At 35.8% G+C, this 20,062-nt stretch overlaps 2 protein-coding genes and 1 pseudogene across 2 annotated transcripts; 1 reads left to right on the top strand and 2 right to left on the bottom strand.

Moving 5' to 3' along the window:
• Positions 1-4,443: 4,443 nt before the first annotated feature.
• On the bottom strand, positions 4,444-5,382 carry LOC101524317 (olfactory receptor 5W2-like). Its single transcript, XM_036492744.2, has one exon. The coding sequence runs from the start codon at positions 5,374-5,376 to the stop codon at positions 4,444-4,446; it is 933 nt and encodes a 310-aa protein (XP_036348637.2). The 5' UTR covers positions 5,377-5,382.
• Positions 5,383-12,230: 6,848 nt separating this feature from the next.
• LOC105941831 (olfactory receptor-like protein OLF2) lies at positions 12,231-13,278 on the top strand (annotated as a pseudogene).
• A 3,941-nt stretch (positions 13,279-17,219) lies between these two features.
• LOC131479983 (olfactory receptor 5I1-like) lies at positions 17,220-18,152 on the bottom strand. Its single transcript, XM_058662271.1, has one exon. It carries the CDS (start codon positions 18,150-18,152, stop codon positions 17,220-17,222), a length of 933 nt encoding a protein of 310 aa, XP_058518254.1.
• Positions 18,153-20,062: the final 1,910 nt, after the last annotated feature.

The following is a 20,062-nucleotide window of genomic DNA, read 5'->3' as shown; positions in this document are numbered from 1 at the left end:
TGTAACTGCAGATTTTAAACTTCTCTGTGTCTCAATGATCATAAAAACAAACAATAAATAGTAGTCAATAATGACCTTACCAATATAAGTGAATATGCCATCGGATCTATGCCTCTTTTTTCAGCTTATTATTGTTGTAAATATTATGATTATTTTATTTATCTAATATTCAATTTCATTTACTATAGAACTAATACAGAGAAAGAGTGCATAGGAAAGAAGAAAGTGGTTTGCTACTAACAGGGTTGGATATAAATGCTTTTCAATAATGTTAATGTATTGCTAGTTGTATTGCACAAACTGTAATTTTATGAGACACTATTTCTAGACTTAATGCATATAAAATGTGTAAAGGTGAACATAATGCATATTAATCACTAAATAAATGTTAAAATTAAAACTAATAAGAGTGATAATAACATTCAATGCATAGGCTCATTATTTGAAGAAAACACTGTCTTTTGGTGCCATTTAATTTTGCATTAATTAAAGCATCAAAATTACAGAAGCTATCTGAATCAACAGTTTTGAAATGAAAATGATAATACAATATTAATTTTAGAATAATTTGTGTAGCTAAGCGTTCCTTGCTTGTAAACCTTTAGTAATGAGTTCATAAGTCCATATTGGACAAAACGGGTTTATTCTTACCTGTGCTGCCTGAGGGTAAATATAATACTTACCTTCATTGACTAAACAAAAACAAAGAAAAATGAGCAAGATATTTTATACTAGACAATATACTATACTTCTATGTAGCCAGTGTATTTTTACATGACCGTCTTCTCTGACACATTCTATTGTAAGCACCAGTAATGCCCTATATATATCTTTGGCCCTGGGGATCAAATCCTTTCCCATGTAATCTACTAACTGCCATCCAAACAGTTCGGTAAAACAAACTGAGTCTACTACTCCTTTATAGTCACAACCCTTGTTCCCTTTTTTATGACCCTTAAGAAATATAAGCATTCAACATGCCAGAAAAATAAACTACATCCTGATTATAATAAATACTGATATTTCTTTAAAATTGTATCATACAGGGTCTTAAGTTAGATAAATACTTATTTCTTTCTTACAGATCATTCAGATATAAGAGTTGTAGAGCTGCATGAAATTTCGCTCATCTTCAACAGTAATCTAAAATCTTCAAGAATGGTAAAAGGCTTACTTAGGTTAATTTAGCTTTCCCCTTTTTTTTGACAGCCATAATTCCTTTTATTAATATTTGTTAACTAAACGTTCATTTTAGTCATTATAAAATAATAGAATAGAGGTCTGTCACACCTGTATAGTACATATTGACACACATGGAGAGTACAACTGAAAATACTTATTCTAGTAACAGTAAAAAGAATAAATTTATTGGCCTGGGAGGATGATTCCGTGGGTAAATCCTTGTCTTGTATGTCTCAGGATCCCATCTGGGCTCTGGTTCAAGTCCTGGTTGCTACAGTTCTCATCCATCTCCCTGCTTGTTTCCTGGTAAGGCAGTAGAGGATGGCTCAAGCCATGGGACTCTGAACCTGCGTGGGAGACCCAGAAGTTTCCGGCTTCTGCATTTGGCTCCTGGTTTCAGTTTAACTCAGCTCCAGCCATTGCAGTCACTTGGGCAGGAAGGAAGATACTTTTCTCTGTAAAATCTCCTTCCCTCTGTAAATCCTACTTTTGATGAAACTGCTAATATTCTTTTTTAATTTTAATTTTATTTTTAATTGATTACATTGCATTATGTGACACAGTTGAAGCTATAATAATATTCTTAAGAAAATAAATATATGTGAGGGTATTTCTAGAAATTGTTGAGTAAGTGAATACTAGAAGTACTATGCCTGTACGTTCAAAATTGTAACTTTCCCTAATATAGGTTCACTCATTAATTTGGCTTTAAAGCATTGTGTGATTTTTCTCACTTTAGCTTTTAGGCTTTTTAATGTATAACATTATCTAATTTGCAATTAAATTCACTGGTTAATACTGATGAGCATTTTGTGTGTAATTATTTGTGTTTTCTACATCCCTTTGAGGAAAGCATTATAGTCTTTTGTAAATTTATTGCTTTTTCTTCTGTGGCTATGTTTTCAAAATTTCTAGCACATTCCTATAAAGTTACTATCTTTGCAGCAAAACTCAGAGGCATAGTGAAATTTTTTGTGTTTATTTTTCAGTCAGTACCTAGGATATATATCATTACCTATGCCTAGTTTGCCCTCTTAAACATTAATTTAATCACTATTTTACTTAAACCATGATTTAGTGGGTAGATGAAACATACCTGCACAGCTATTCCATAAACATAAAAAGTGTTTATTCTATAGCTCAATATTTATAGAAGTAGTCATTTTCTTAATTTTAGATATCTAAGCAATCGGAAAGATCATCTAAACCATTTTTAAAAAGATTCATATCATAGTTGAATGTCAGATTTACAAAGACAGGGAGAGACAGAGAGGATGCTTTGGGCATTCTCTGCTGCATCTCCAGGCATGGTATCAGAGAACTAGATTGAGGGTGGACCAGCAGTGATGCAAACTGGCACCATCGATATATGGACTGTGGTTACTGCATGCTACACCACAACGAAAACCCTAATCATGTTTATCCAAGGCACAAATTCAGTCCTGATCATTAGGACAGAAAGAAGCATACAAGAAGTGGTTGGTGTTGAAATATGTGTTCATTTGACTGAGTTGAAAAACCGGATCATGGTTAACACTGAAGTAAAAAGGCGCTATACTGTGGAGGACCGTTGTGTTGTAGAATTCCAGGGTGTAGAAACAATAAAAATCAACCCCCCACTGGATTTAGGCGTACTGGCTAAAAGATTTCCATGTTGGTTGTATTCAAATTGTTATTTTGTAATGTGTCAAACAAAAAAATGTACACTTGCTTGGAAATATTTCTGCATTCATTAAATGTTTCCCATTGGTTGATACTGCAAGAAAGTGTACAGTACATACCCCTATCGAGTGTATGACTCATCACGTAATGAATTGTGATTAGACCAAAATGTGAAACTTGTGGACAAGAATAAATATGCTGGTTTTGGCATGTAGCTGCCTATGAGCTTAGAAGGCCAGACAATGTCTTTCCTTTTCTGAAACTTCACCTGAGAGTGAAGTTACTCTTTTTTGCATGTGTACTTCCTATTGGTTTCCTTTCTTTGTTGTTGTTTTCCACTTGATTTTGACTGGGATGGAGATTTAACCAAGGTAATATCACTGAAATTAGTCATTTGAAATGATTTCATATTATTCAGTTTTAAAGGAAATTCTTATGATTGAGAAACTTACACATTTATATTTATTATCTAAGGCATGATGTATGCATATGCATTACATAACCTCCAGTCAGGATAAATAAATCTATCACCACCAAGATAATTGGTATTCATTTAAAAATCTTTATTACTAATTTAACATTTCTTTATGATGAAAAATATCGAACGTATCTTCTAATTTATTTTAACAGATAAATATTTGGTAAATTAGTATTGAATGTGATTACACTAGAGTGAAATGGAATCCAGAGGTTTTTATTACAGTCTACCCATAACCAGGTAGTTATTGATCAACCATTCATCATATCCTCCCTTTTCCTGCCTTTTCATGTCACTCACATAATGACTTTACATATTATCCATGATGTGGATGACAGGATTTCATTCTTTTTAATAAGGGTACAATTTGACCATATATACAGACCTATTTTCTTTATTCTTTCAACAGTGGATAGCAACTTAAGTTGCTTCCCTTTTTAGCTATTGTGAATAGTGCTACAGTAAATATTGGAGTCTGATTTCTCTATGAGAGATTGAATTGTCTGAAAAGTATATGTTATATATAGTAGGGCTGCTGGATCATAGGATATTTATTTATTTATTTATTTATTTATTTATCTATCTACATTGGAAAGCCAGCTCAGATTTAAGGAGAGGAGAGAGAGAAAAAAAGGTGTGTTGCCTGCTTGGTTGACTGGCCAAATGGCAACAAACATCTTATCTCCCTGTTTTCTTTTAAGTATTGTAAATCACTTGGAAATAATGAATTATTTTCGTTATTCAATCTGAGCCATTCAGGAAATATATAACAATGATTAAAATTATTCAGTTTCATTCTGAGAATGTCGTAAGGTACAAAGCAACAATGGTATCCCAACATGCAATTGTTGATTACTAAATTTAAGTACAATAGAAATAATGAGAGTGAAAAAATAAATTTGCAATAATTAATAGTTAGGGTATCTTCCATATTGAATGCTCCTAACACTAAAGAGTTGTACTTCAACACGATATGTTTCAGAACCATAATATTTACTAATCATGCTTAGTACATTTTTCACTTTATTAAACTGCTTGTTATAATTTAATTTTTCTCCAACATTCAATATAAATTTCACAAATTAATCACTATGAATATGTATGTATATTGATATAAGTTTTTAAGAACAGATTTTATATTTTAGTTTTACTAAAGCTTCTTTCACATCCTTGTTCCGAAGGCTGTAAATCAGAGGGTTCAGCATGGGGATCACTAGGGTGTAAAACACTGAGGTCATCTTGTCTTGGTCTAGAGAGTAGGAAGAACTTGGTCTGAAGTACATGAAGAGCATAGTTCCCTGGAAAATGGCAACTGCAGTTAAGTGGGAGGTGCAGGTGGAGAAAGCTTTGAGCCTCCCCTCAGCAGAGGGCATCTTTAAGACTGATGAGATGATGTAACAGTAAGAGACAAGAACTCCTGAGATAGTACTCAGTTCAATGAATCCAAAGACCGTGAATAATGCCAGCTCATTGAGTTCTATGTCAGAACAAGACAGACTGAACAGAGGGGGCAAGTCACAGAAGAAGTGGCTGATCTCATTAGAGCCACAGAAACACAAACGGAATGTCAATGTTGTGTGTATCAATGCATCTGTCACTCCCACCAGGTAAACCCCAGCCATGAGCAGGGAACACACCTTGCTGGACATGTTGACTGTGTAGAGCAAGGGGTTGCTGATGGCCTGGTACCTATCAAAGGCCATCACTGCCAGCAGCAGACACTCAGAGTCTGCAAAGATACAGAAGATCAAGAACTGCAGAGCACAGCCATAGAAGGGAATTGACTTGTCTGTAGCAAATATGTCCACGAGCATCTTGGGTCCAATTGCAGTGGAGTAGCAGAGGTCACAGAATGAGAGGTGACTGAGGAAAAAGTACATTGGGGTGTGCAGCCTGGAATCCAGTCTGATTACAGTGATCATTCCGAGATTTGCCAGAAAATTTATGAGATAGACAAGTAGGAACATGGTGAAAAGGGTTATCTTTGATTCAGTGTTGGTAGTGATTCCCAAAAATATGAATTTAGTCAAGGAGGAGCAGTTTCCTCTCTGCATTCTTCTTTCTTGTTTAACTTCTGAACAATTGATAAAGCACTGGCAGACAGTTAATTTCCAACATTTACAAAATATCAGTAAGAAAAACATCACATGTGCCTGCAATATTGACTTTAATCTACAAGAAAAATATTCTGTCATGGTTTTCTTTGTAGGTGGTCAGCGTGGTTGATAATTGCAAAAATGACACCCGATGAGACTGCTAATTGGAATCTATGAAATCTAGATGTCATTCATTAATTGTGAGAGTCTCTATGAAATCCTTCATTTCTCCTTGCTTTACATCTTATATCTGAAAGAGAATAACTTGTATTATTAGCGTATTGCCATTTCACTAATCACCAAACACTATGAAAGAAAAACAAAAACTATTGGTCACAGAAAATATTTGATATGTTTGCAGTAATTAAGAAGAAAATTACTCTGTCATTATGCTATTCAGATTTAAACAATATTGTACCCTGAAAGTTGTACAGCACTCTAAATGTTTTGAGAAAATGTACAAAATGCAAAATAGTACAAGAAAATTATTGTATTTGTGTTCCCAATCAATGTTGTTTGCATTGTTACATGGCATATGAACTAAGTGTCATAATCCTCTGGCACAAATAGGCCATGTATTTAACACAGTGTTCATTGCCACTTCTCAGGGATCTGGTATCCTAGCATGAAGTCTCCTGAAAAGTCAAAAGGAAGTGTTCACAGTAGGCCCAGCTCAATTTAATATATACTTGACTTTTCACAAAGGGTATTTATTGAGAGGCACAGAAAGAGACCAAGAAGATAAGCCAACGAGCTGTCAGCTAGGAGTTCACTGCCTAAATGCCTACACTCCAGCTGTGGCTGGACTGAGACTACAGCCAGGCTCTGGCAAGTCATTCCAGGTCTTCTAAATAGGTTGCAGAAGACCAAGAATACGGTTTATTGCTTAGATGATTGGATTTTTTTTCTTCGCTACCATGTATCTATATGTGTGACATGTATTTGCAAGTGTCAGTGACAATTTATGGTTGATAACTGGAATGTTGATGATGAATATTTGCTGAATTTTTGATGCCTAAGGGAAGTATGGCATGTGGGTCATGTGGATTTAAATTATTTCAAGTATTCTTCTTTGTAATATAATACTTTAATTACATATATATTAACACAAACTGTGAAAAAAATTTATAGCATGGTGCCTCAATAAGAAAAATAAAGGAATGAAATAATCCTCATAAATCTAGATTAAAATTATTGAAATGTACTATTGTGGTCACTAATAATTTCAATTAGATGTGCTTAGTTATGGCATCAAAATATTATTTCTATCCAAAATCTTCAAACTATACTGACCCAAGCAAATTAGTATAAAAGGGTTCATTTACAAATTACTCATTTTTTTAAAAAAAGTAGTGTATTTTAAATCATATATTTTTATATTTGAAACTCAGGAACCTACCTGATATGAACAGGTATCTTGTGCTTGCATTCAATTTAGAAGGCATTTTATTTTACTGAGTAGCATTTGGGATTTAAATATCTGAAGCTGTTTCCCTCAGGTGCTGATGTTTTACAATAGTATAATTGATTACCTCTGCTTCTGTATTTTCCCTTGTGACTGTCAAAACTTCATTAGAAAGTTAGGACTTTAATTCTTCATCGTGGCTATGAATTTGATCTATGTCATGGTGACTTAGCTCTAACTACTTCCAGAAAAATTTACACCATCACATTTCCATTAGCAATGTCCATTTCTGCTCTCTGTTTAAATTCCGGAAAAGGATAGTGTGTGTTTTTGCACTCATACCTTTAAAAGCACTCTTAAACATGTCAAAATGAGAACCAATACGTTTGTTATATCTAAGCACTGAGTTTGTCTGTTTATTTATTTATTTATTTACTTATTTATTATCTGAAGCAAAAGAGTTCCATACATCCATTTTTCCTTCGATTTATTTTTTTAATTGTTGTGAGTTTTTCATAAGAGAAAGAGTTACTATATTATTGAAGATTTAATTTCCTTCCACCCCTTGTTTCCTGTAACCTACACATTTTGCTGGTGCTGCGTTAAACCAAGAAAAATATTATGCAACTTACTTGTCCAAGATAGCCTACTCTAGCAAAAGTGTAGCACAGTTGTTTGATACAAACTTCTGTTCACAAAGTCCTGAATTGAAATTTGACTCGTCTTGAGTACCCAAAGAATATGCTGTTACATCTTGTATACATTTAAACTTACACCATATTTGTATCTGTTCTCAGTATGGAATTATTGGTTGAGAAGAGATTTAACTGATAGCTAGATAGATAGACAGGCTGACCAACTGACCAACCAATGATCATGGTTTCATGCCAGCTAGCGTTTACAATTACACTCAAGACTTAAACATGTGACCTGACATTACTGTTTCTTGCATAGTTGAAAATCGTATTTTGGACTTTTTTTGTTTGTTTATTTTAAGACATATTGAGCAAAAACAACAAAACATGACATGGAAAGAGTTGTGCCTCTGCGAATTACTATCTAGATAATGGAATGCCATCATGGAAATCAACCTTCACAGATTAATACACAGACCAATACATGCAACACCAAACATTTAATTTATTAGTGGGCATATGTGAAAACTAAGTGGAGAAAAATAAGGGCTATATTAGAAAATGCTTCATGTCTATATGTGACCTGTTTATGAGTTGTATATTATTAGCACTTGTGAGCACTATGAAAAGCCATGAGGAGAATGATTTAAGCAGCATCTATGGGCCTAAGGGGTGTTATTAAAGCACAGTATGGACAAAAGGATATTCACTAAGACAGGAACTTAGCACCCTGTTGAACATGGACAGTTCACTGTAAATAATGATAGAGTGGCAGCAGGGGCTTCAACATCAGACTCTTGAGACTAAAGATAGTGTGATGATAGTTCTCCTAGTTCCATTTTACAGAGTTCCCAGGATGATAGTGCATGCACAGCTCACTGTTGTCAAAGCCTTTGCCACACTGCACAAAATGGCACCTGATGTGAACTTCAGTGGAGTTCTTGATCTGCTGGCCTTAGGTCTGTGGGCTACCCAGACCTATCTTGGGTGGAACCTGAAAGATGCCATGTTATTGCAATTCACTAAGCCTAAAATGAGTTAACTCTCTTTAATGCATGCACAGTCCTGTTCCTTAGCCATTGCCTCCCTCAGAAGGTGGCACCTGGTTCCACTCTATTGGGGGTTTGGCCTGTGATATCCAACCTGTCCCTGCACCACCTGTTTGGGATCTGTAAGAAATAATTGAAATTTTCCTTATCATTTCCTAGTGAAATGTTATGATATTAACTGGGGTTGGAAGCTATAGTAACAGGACTGGAGGAGCAAGTATGTATAAAGTTAGATTTCACATTCAATATAGAATTCAACCTAAGGAAACCTGGCTTCCCTGGGGAAAATAAGCACAGAAGGAGAGAAGGAGTTATTTAGAGAAATATATTTTATCTGCCGATTCATTCCCCCAAGTAGCTGTAACAGCCAGAACTAAGCTGATCTGAAGCCAGGAGACAGGTTTGTTTTTTTTCTTTTGGTTTTTTGTTTGTTTGTTTGTTTTGTTTTTTGAGGTCTCCCACATGGGTGCAGGGTCCCAATGGTTTGGGCTGTTTTCTACTGCTTTCCCAGGCCAGAAGCAGGGAACTGGAAAGGTAGTGTAGTGCCTGGATATGAATGGAAACCATATGGGATCAAGGTGAATGCAAGATGAGATTTGGCCACCAGGCTAACATCTGTGCCCATAAACTGTTTATATAGTTTTACAGGAATCTGTATATTTGTACAGTGGAGTCATGTAATGATTGTCTGTGATACTTCCTATTAGATTAATATGGGGAAGAACCACATGCTGACATGATACAAATAAATGATCTCCCAACCTTTCTATTTGCTCTTCTCTGACTGTAGCACTTAGAGGGGTCTACAGATCACTGATTTTGTGAATTTTCAAATGTCACTTTAACATAAATATGCCACAATATCTTAAGAGACCATTAAGAGAACTATTTTAAAAACTCAATTCCACTTTATTCAGCTGTTATGCATAATTTCTGTCAAGTCCATGGTGCAAGTTTATGAGATTATAGTTTTCTTATCATTATTGTGTTTCATGTTATGTTTCAAGTGATTAGGCTGTCAGGGAAAACTCAGCATATTTAAAATTATAACAGTTTGTGATGGCTAATTAGATAATAAATAAAATTTAATAATGGTAAAAAGACCAAAACTTCCTTTATTGAAAGTAAAGTCCCCTGTCCTTTCATTCTATTCTTTAGAATTTATTTTAAACAAATCTGCACATGATAAACTATGCATTCATGATTTTACACAAGACATTTTATGACAAGAAAAGAAGAAAATGATGTAGGACACATTCAATATTGAATATAAATACAAAATAATGCATTAAACCTAGACATTTATGTGGATATATATGTGTGTATATGTATATATATGTAACTACTGTATATATGTGTATACACTACTGTGTATATGTATATATATATAACTATACATATATAACTACTTCTCCTAACATCTTAAGCTTGAAATGCTTAAAAACTATAAATCCAATAAATTTGCCAACAAAATCTTTTTACATCTAAAAATGAAAGAATGGCTAATATCTAGTTGTTTTTTTTTTATAAAACCATTTGTTAATGAATGTAGTTAAAATCTGTTGAAGGTAGTGAATTGGGGTGGATTTTGTGTGTGTGTGTGTGTGTGTGCGTGTGTTTCTGGGTGGGTGTACAGAACCCAAAAAAACAGCCAAATGCAGGAAGGAGGGAGGATAGAAGGAGAAGTATTTTGAGGCATCTCAATCTGTGAAATATCTGGAATATGTACACTTTATACAAATTAATGAATTAAAAAAATTCAAAGCATAGTTGATGAAATGAAAATAATGTTTATTGGCTGGAGTTATTTCTGTCTTACTAATTATGTATATGTGTGATTTAGCTAATTTAAGACAAAAAATTAAAAAAAATTACATTTAGTCTCAATTCCATGCCTGTATGGCAGATCAGATGTTAAAACAAACTACTGTATCTCTTACTTATCCCCAAGGGACTGAGAGTACAGTCCCCAAGGGCCTAGCCCAGGAATGGTTATAAAAGCAAGGTCAGTTCCTGGTTGTTCCTGGACCTTGAGGAGGCAGAACTGAATCCAACAAATAAAGTAGTGGTTCTCTGTCAGGTAACACCATTGTTGCTGTTTTTATAATTTTCTAGGTATGCTTATTTCATCTCTTCATCCTTTTTCCATCAAAAGGATTCTATAAACCAACAGATATTATGAAATTTCATGAAAGTGTTTTTTAATCCATTTTTTTATTATTTTAATTTTCCAGAACTTAAGAATTATTTATCTGAAAGACAGAGAAGATGTGTGTGTGTGTGTGTGTGTGTGTGTGTGTGTGTGTGTGTGTGTACGCGAGCACATGATAAAGAGAGAGCAAGAATATCACGTCAATACCAAGGCTGGGGACAGGGCCAACGCCAGAAGCCAGGAACTCTGTCTGATCTCCATCATAGGTAGCTTGACCCAAGTATTTGCTCCATCAATTGCTGTCTTCTCAGGACATCAGTAGGGAGCTGGACTGGAAATACAAGAGGTAGAACTTGAACTGGCACTCCAGATTGGGATGACAGCACCGTAAGCAGCAGCCTTTGGTATTTCAAATTCATATATGCATAGGTAAAAGTAAATACAATAAAATAATAACATGAGAGTTTAGATAGTCAAGCATTATTCATCATTTCAAGCTGTTGCCTGTACTATTTTAACATGTTCTCAAAATTTTAGAAAAATCTAAGTTTTAAAAAATCTGTCTGCAGAGACAGATGTCGAATAAGTTTAAGCCGAGCTTCAGAAGACTCATACAAGGACGACTACATTTTTATTCAAACATCACCCTTTTTGCTTCTGTTTTCCTTGTAGCTTCAATTCAACAATAGCATCTTGACAGAATGTCAGAGGACATATATGTCATGGATAGCGCCATTGTTGGTCTATTTAACATATGGCAGTAGGATCTAGAAGCAGACTTCAGAGCTTATTTAAGACAAATAAGGACCAAAAAGAACAACAAAATAATAATATAACATCTGGAAAGTCGGAAAGATAGCCCAGAAACTAATGTTTGAGGTGTTGGGGTTGTGGATATAGAAGCAATTCTTCACGTGTCTTACACATCTGATCTGTTGGTGAGATCATGTGCATTCTTGTTAATGAGGGCACAAGGATTTGTGCAGTAAAGCCTTGCCCTGTCACTCGTGTTGTAAGTATTCCTACGGTTGGGCTCAAAATGCTCTTCAATATCTATTCTGAGAAACAGTGGATTTCACAGGGGGACATGAACAGCCCTGATCTGTTTCTATCAGCTCATTCCAGCATATGGCATGAATCATAGATATCCCTCCATCTGCATCTCTAGAGCCACCAGCTTTTCCAGGATCAGTGAAGGCTGAATCACAGGCTATCTGTATCCCAGAGACAATGGGATACAGCTTTACTTACTAGGTTACAAAAGTGGAATGAGGGTTAGGGTTAGGGTTATATTTAATTGATTCTGATATGGCTTTGTCTGTTCCAAATTTTGAATGATATGGAGAAAACAATGAGACATAGTCATTGCTCAATTAGCTATTGTTCTCCCACAAGGTATTACAATATTTTTACAAAAGTAGTAAATATAATCTTGTCAGAATATCTAAGTTATTTGGATGGACTAATGCAAGATGCACATGTGAGAAGCATCGTCACTGGTAGCTACTGGATTTACATTGCATCCGTAAAGTCAGTTCACTTTAAACAATCCTGGTATTGCTTTATTCACTTTATTGTAGTATCTGTAGAAAAACACCTGACAGTACGTTATCATAATAAGATCATATTAATCATCTGCTTCAATGAACTTCTTTCACAGCCGAGGGTTTCTGGAGCTGAGGATGGCCCAGAACTGCAGTTTGTTTCCAGACTTTCTATTTCTAGGACTTTCTGGCAAGCAAGATGTGCAGCTGGGGCTTTTCCTTCTGTTCCTCCTCGTTTATGGGACTACTGTGATCGCCAACCTAGGGATGATCTTGCTGATCAAGATGGATCCCAGACTTCACACACCCATGTATTGTTTCCTGAGCAATCTGTCTTTTTGTGACGTGTGCTACTCTTCCACTGTCTCTCCCAAAATGTTGTCTAATTTTTTATCTGAGCAAAAGAGGATTCCATATAATGTTTGTGCCATTCAAATGTATTTTTTCGGGGCCTTTTGCGGACATGGAATGTCTCATGTTGGCTGTCATGGCCTACGATCGTTATGTAGCCATCTGCAATCCACTTCTTTACACAATTTCCATGTCTGGAAGAACGTGTACACAACTAGTCGCTGTTGTCATCACCGTAGGCTTGGTGGACTCGGCCATCCACACGAGCTGCACGTTTCGACTGTCCTTCTGCAATTCAAACGTCATCAATCACTTCTTCTGTGACATCCCACCCTTGCTAGCCCTCTCTGACTCAGACACTTCTGTTAATGAGATAGTGATGTTCACTTTCATTGGCTGTGTTGTGGGGTTCAGCATCCTCACTGTCCTGCTCTCCTATAGTTACATCATAACTACCATTCTTCGGATGAATTCAGCTGAGGGCCGGCGCAAAGCCTTCTCCACATGTGCCTCCCACTTAACAGCAGTAGCTGTGTTTCATGGAACTCTACTGTTCATGTATTTCCGACCCAGCTCAAGTTACTCAATGGATACAGACAAAATGGCCTCTGTTTTCTACACAGTTGTCATCCCTATGTTAAACCCACTGATCTACAGCTTAAGGAATAAGGATGTGAAAGATGCTCTCAGAAAAGCAATCCAAACTGTAGTCTCTTCTGGGTGACATGTGGCTTTCCATCTGAAATCACACAGCTCTCCTGAGAGCTAAAGCTCAGATACAGTTTGGCACAACTCCCTGTAATCTTGCCAATACAGCTTTCCATGTATTTTCAGCTATTGGTACATAAGTTGAGTGTAGGCAGCAGAGATGTTTGGTCTTGTCCCTAAACTAATAAGAGCAGAAACAGTCTCCCCGTGTTTCTTTGCGCAGAGTGCTTTTCTTCTCTCCTTGGTCTAGAAACATGTCCCAGGGAATTACTAAGTCAACATACTCTTCTTTGCTTTTTGATTAATTCAAGTAGATTTAAATGGTGTATTTTCTCAGGCAGAAGAAAATTAAAAACCAGCAAACTTAGTCTGTTTTATGACACTTCTTGTGCACCAGTATCTGCAGGCACATGCCCCATTTTTATACTTAGAATAAGAACTAAATTAATGAATAATTGTAAATGGAAACTCTCCACTTTAGACTCAGAGTTGCAAACAGAAAAGGTTCTTGCATGTCTTACTCACCATCATTTCTGCTGTGTTGTCTAAAATGCGTGGTTCCGGCATGTCATTTGCTAAACAAATCAATATCCTCTGCAAAACTGTTGTGACAAAGCCTTTGTAAATGAACCAGAAAGAAACCCCCCCCCTTTCCTTTCACACTACTAGTTTTGCTTCACTTGTCTGTGTTGTCAGTGATAATAAAGATCTGAAATAGGTATCATTTGATACATAAAAAAAGCTTCTCTTAAGCATTTCTCATCAGTCTGCCTCAACTACATCAGCAGACATTCCAGAACTGGCAGTTCTAGATTCTTATTGCATTTCACTGTTTCAGCATCTGACTGTACACTGCCCTTCTTGATGTCATTCCGGTGGACTTAAAGGTGTTACCGGCAACTTCATAGGAATGAAACAAACAGAAGCCGAAGCATATTAACCTGCCGATTCTGTGAAGGCTTCTGTTTGTTTAAATGAGTTCATGGAGCTAGCACTGGTTAGAGTTCAATTAAAAAGCAACTGAAATGCCCAAATGACAAATTTTAAGTTGCAAAGCAAAAATTGTTAATATAAATTCAGTGCAGTGGAAAACAGTATTTGTGTTGATATTTTTATAGTGGTTTACATTGTCTCTCTGTGTATTATAAAAATAAACAGAAACAATTCTCATAAGAATATTAATAATGACCATGTCTGAGTGATTAGATCCTAAGTAACATGAATATTTCCCAATAATATGAAGTGTTTTCTTCACTGTGATCACTTAGAAATTAACTCAATAATGCAATATATAGGCAAATATCAAATTTCCAAAATCATTCGTCATACATTGTTTTCATACAAAGAATATGGAGAGTTATGAATGGTTTTTCTTCTGTATCTACTTCTTTAATGTTACAGGCTGCTTCAAAATGTTTGTGGAAACTTTGAGAATAAAATACAGATTTATTTCAAGTAACAATTTTAGGTCCACATTTTTATAAAGCACATTTTAGCTAATTTTTTGAAGACATACATTGGATTTCAAAAACTTTTGTACAAAACAAACATGTTCCAACTCCATTTTAAACAAACTTTTAAAGTACCTTTCAAGGTATCATTTAAAGATAAAATGTGTTGAGTATTAGATAATTCATATTATCAAAGAAATGAAACAGTTTATGAAAAATGTATTTGTCAATTATTAACAAAAATCAGAGTTTGGAGCAAATACAAGTATTCTCCTATCTCTTAGATATTATTTTTCCATAATCTCAAATAATATATTTGCTGTTCATATAATATATCATTTATCTGGAGCTCTCAATAATTGTCCAAATCCCTTTCGAACTCTGTGAAACATCCTGAATATATTCATATTTATAAAAATTAAGCATATTCAATTTTATAAAATTCACTCTCTGATCATCATTAGCATCTATATGTGGAAAACTTAAAGAATATTTTTCTTTCTTCATTTAATAAACTTTAAACATTATCAGGATTCTATCAAGTTGCGAATTTTTTCCCTTACTTTCCATTATAAAACTGATAAAAAGTGGGAGAAGCTTTGCAAGACAAATTTGGACTTTAATGTAAGATACACATGTATTCTGATCTCTGTTGATGTTGACTTGTTGAACTGTAGGGTCAAAGTCTAGTCTCAGATTTTCATCTCTACAGGACAGGTTTCATGAGTCTCTCTCTATCCTGTTTATGTAAAGAAGCAAGGTCAGCAGGGTTTCTGAGATCATACCAAGTGTGATGATTCACCTCCTGGTTCTGATGAAGTGATGCCTTGTTCACTGTGCCACATAAAGAAGCCCAGACTTCAGGCTGTCACTTTTGTCTTTACAGAGAGCCTGTCACCTACTTGATGACACTTCAATTATAAATCCTGGCCTCAGGACGTGCTAAAGATCACCATCAAGCCACCTAAAGCCTGATTCTACCTTCACTCCTGCGTAGAACTGTGCAGATTTCCCCACAGCTATCGGTGCTGAGCACACCATTGCCATGCTTAAGCCAGATTGCTCTTTGCTGCAACTTTGCTCGTGGTCTAAGTCCCAGATCACACATTTCCAGGAAGTGAGTCTAAATAATTAATCTCACGGTGCCTCATCACATGCCGTCATTTGTGACTCTATCCCATGGGCGATAGCTGCAATGGCACACTTAGCTGCAAAGGAACCGTATACTTTACAGAATATTTCCTAGGTTTGCTTAGGAGAATGTACTTAGTAATTATCATTCTTAGCATATCATTCTAGTCTTCACTACTGAAAGTCTACATCAACCATTGCCCTCCCTCACCCCCTGACCTGTATAGACAAATCCTGAACTGGAAAAACAAATTTCATTGTAGGGAATGAAATGATGGTCTAGATTTGTAGCACAATGGCTTTCCGCTAAAGTGTTTGTTCTTATTATTTGACCTCACCTTTGACTTGAACACTCTGTAAATATCCCAGCCATACCTACTCTATGGATCTTGGTCCATCAAATAGTTAATTAATAATCTCAGCATCCACAAACTTTAATTATTATCTTATTAGAAGAGTTTGCATCAGGAATCTTACTTACATACATAAATACAATATGAATGTTTAAAGGTTTTATGCACTCCTAAGGTGTTTATGAGCCAATTTTAGTTAATATTTAAAATTATTTTTAATCATAAATATCTCACGCTATTTGCTTTTGAGTACAGAATCACTCTGTAGAAGGAATTAATACGACTGGAGAAACATGCATGCAGTCTCACTAAGAAACAATTCAAAATATACTTTCTAACATTTACTTTATTTCCCAAAATCCCCCCACAAAATAAAATGGATTAGGAAGCACAATAGAGAGGCAGAAATTTATATAATGAATAAGGATCAATGAGTAACTTTGACAGAGAGTAAGAACACAGACTCACATAACTGCAAAGGTAAAATAAAAAATAATGGCACAACTTCTAAAAGAAAATCACAGTGTTCCCATGACATGCAGAACATGAATTAGTGTCTGATATTACTGTGGCATTCATGAAATGACATGTGGTTGCTAACACCTGAGGAAGACTTTCTATTGCAGGTCTCAGACAGAGAAGCTGTAATGTACATATATTTGCACTAACATTCAAATCAGTTTATAAGCTTTCTAAACAAATTATATTTCTTTTCTTTCACAGCAGGAAATTTTTGTATATCATTGGGGTAGGTACCCACTGAAGACAATTGTGTTTTGAGTGGGAACCTGAATGAAGAAAAATATGAAATATAGCAAAATAAAATTTTTAATGATAAAAGTTAAGGATGTAAGTAATGTGCACAGGTCCCACTCTAATGTTAGGATCCAGCCCTCTCCTGTGGCTGCAGCCTCATTATTCACAAGCCTGGGTAATACCTACACTAGAACTGACTTTTCCAAGAGTTAGGACGAATAGTCCAAAACTGGCATTCTTACTTGCGAGAAATGTTCCATCCTGTGTTAAGGAAGCAATTTCCAGTTCAGCATTTTTCTGAAGCCATTTTTGACATCTCTGTTTCTTAGACTATAAATTAGTGGATTCAACATAGGTATAATGAGTGTATAGAACACAGAAGTCACTTTGTCAGTATCCAGTGAATGACCCGAGCTGGGGCGCAAATAAATGTAGATTAGGGTACCATGATAGATAATGACCACGGTCAGGTGAGAGGCACAGGTGGAGAAGCCTTTTCTTCTTCCCTCGGCAGAACCTGTTTTAAGAATAGCTGCTATAATGCAGATGTAAGAAAGAAGAACTGCTAGGAGACAAATGCCTTCCACTAAGCTAGCAAAGACCACCAAAATAATGTCATGTATGTAAGTGTCGGTGCAGGATAAAGAGAAGAGTGGAGAGATATCACAAAAGAAATGGTTTATCTCTTTCGAGCAGAAAGACAAATGGAAGGTGTTGGTGGTATGAATGATTGAGCTCATGGTGCCCCCTAGAAATGCTCCAAATGCCAGCTGACAACAAACCCTCTTGGACATGACAACACTGTAATGCAGAGGGTTGCAGATCGCTATATACCGGTCGTACGCCATGGCAGCCAAGAGGAAAGACTCCGTGTCAACCAAAGAGCAGAAAAAATACAACTGTGCAGCACAGCCACTATAGGAAATGACCTTCTTAGCAGAACCCAAAGTCACAAGCAATTTTGGGGCAATTACAGAAGAATAGCATGCATCTACGAAGGATAAGAGGCAGAGGAAAAAGTACATTGGGGTGTGCAAATGGGACGTGATTGTGATTAATAAAATCATCCCAAGATTCCCCATCAGCGTAACAGAATAGATGCAAAAGAACACCGCAAAAAGAAGACTCTGAAGTTCAGGATGGTCACTGAATGCCAGAAGAATGAACTCCGTCTTCACGGTGCCGTTCTCCAACTCCATGGTCTGTGGCGCTGCTGGCTTTCCGCAGTCATGACAAAGTGCTGATAAGAACAGTGACAGTAACCTAGACACTGACAAAGAAAGCATAAATATATATGAATAAATAGAACCAAGATACTGAATCCACATCCACATTGGGAACCTAATCCACAGACTTACATTTTTTTCTGCTGTAAAGTTAAATGATTGTCATTCTTTCTATAGCAAAAAATATGTTTTGAATCCATTTATAAGTTTTGTGAATTTCCAGTGTGCAATACTGTGCTTTACTCTGTTTTGTGCTTTGCACATCAATTCAATTAATGAGATGATTGAATCATCAAAATGCGTATGTTATGTCATGTTTGAGTCTCAGTTTCAAATTGTGTCTATACGGACAAAACATACAGCTGGATTAGTATTTCACTTTGTGCACAGTGATTTCCCTCCGGCAACAGCTATTGCAAAGTTTCACTTTCAAAACTCACGATTTAAGACTTGCTATCCTGCGTTCTTCTCACATTCAGGAAACATGTTTCACTTTGCAGCCCAAAATATTATAGACCTAGTATGACTACTCTAAACTTTGTCACAAAATCATTCTACCATCAATTAAGACACTTACACCACTAATATATTAATAATATTTCGGAATATATTTAAGCCAATTTCATATTAAAAGCATAACTGTGCTTTATCTACTTCTTTCATTTTCATTAATTTCAATGTCATGAGTCCTCACAGACATCTCCTCTCATTTCAACATTCTCACTTCATCTCACTGACATGATTATTTTTCCAAGTTAACTCTATTCTGCTTAATATTCCGAGCTATAGCCCAGATGCAAAACTCAAATACTTTTAAATATGTGGCATTTTATTTCTCTGTATCATGTGACTGGATTATTTGTTCTTTAAATGCCTATGTCACGATTTAAGTGAGTAAAGCTACCATGGAAAACAAACTACAGATGCCTTACAAAAAAAGAGAAAAACTAGAATAAGAACTTCCATACATACCAGAAATCACAATATTGTGTATTCATTCAAAAAACATTCGGTTACTTGATTATAAAACACGCCTGTACCATCATCTGTGTTGCAGCAGTAGTCACAATAACCAAGATATGAACTCAGCACAGGAGACTACCACTAGCTGAATGATTAAAGAAAATACACCAAATATACACAAAGGAATATTACTCAGCTTGCAAAATGGGATACTGTCATCTGCAGAGACTTTATGAGACTGAAATGATAAAAAGCTAGCTAAGCCAAACACAAACAAATAAACCATGTTCTTTGCCATATGTGAAAACAAAACCAAAAAAATTAATATTGAATCTTAAGAGGATCAACCTTGTGATGTTGCAGGTCAAGCTAGCACTTGCAATGCAAGGATGCCTTATCAGAGTGCCACATGATGTTCCAGTTGCTGTGTTCCCAATCCAGCTTCCTGCTAACGTGCCTTGTAAGGAAGTGAGTGAGAGCCCATGAACTCAGGCTCCTGCTATCCATATGGAAAACATAGACAGGTTTTCAGGCTTTGGCCTGGCTCAGTACTGTCGCTGGAGGATTCTCTTTTTCTCACTTGCTATGGCTCTCTCATCCTTACTCTCACTCTGCCATTCGAATACATAAATCAACAAGTCTGTCAGAAACTTTAGTGTGAAAGCACTCTAGTGATAATTAGATGTTGGGGGAAGTATGGGGTGATAGAAAAATACCAGATTACAGTTAAAAATCAGAATTAGAAAAAATATGTTCCTATACAAGGAATATGCTCAGACTGCCTGATGGGATAACTATGGCTCGTAACAATCTGGCATGTGTTTTAAGAGCAAATTGAAGACAGGAGCTCCTGGGCTCCAACCATAAAGTGTTATCAAGAGGATGAAAATAATTTCATTATCACACAGTGGATACAGGTA

The sequence above is a fragment of the Ochotona princeps genome, chromosome 4, assembly GCF_030435755.1.
Source record: "Ochotona princeps isolate mOchPri1 chromosome 4, mOchPri1.hap1, whole genome shotgun sequence".
NCBI classification, from domain to species: Eukaryota; Metazoa; Chordata; class Mammalia; order Lagomorpha; family Ochotonidae; genus Ochotona; species Ochotona princeps.
The sequence above is the reverse complement of the archived record's forward strand: the minus strand, read 5'-3'. Positions and strand labels throughout refer to the sequence as shown.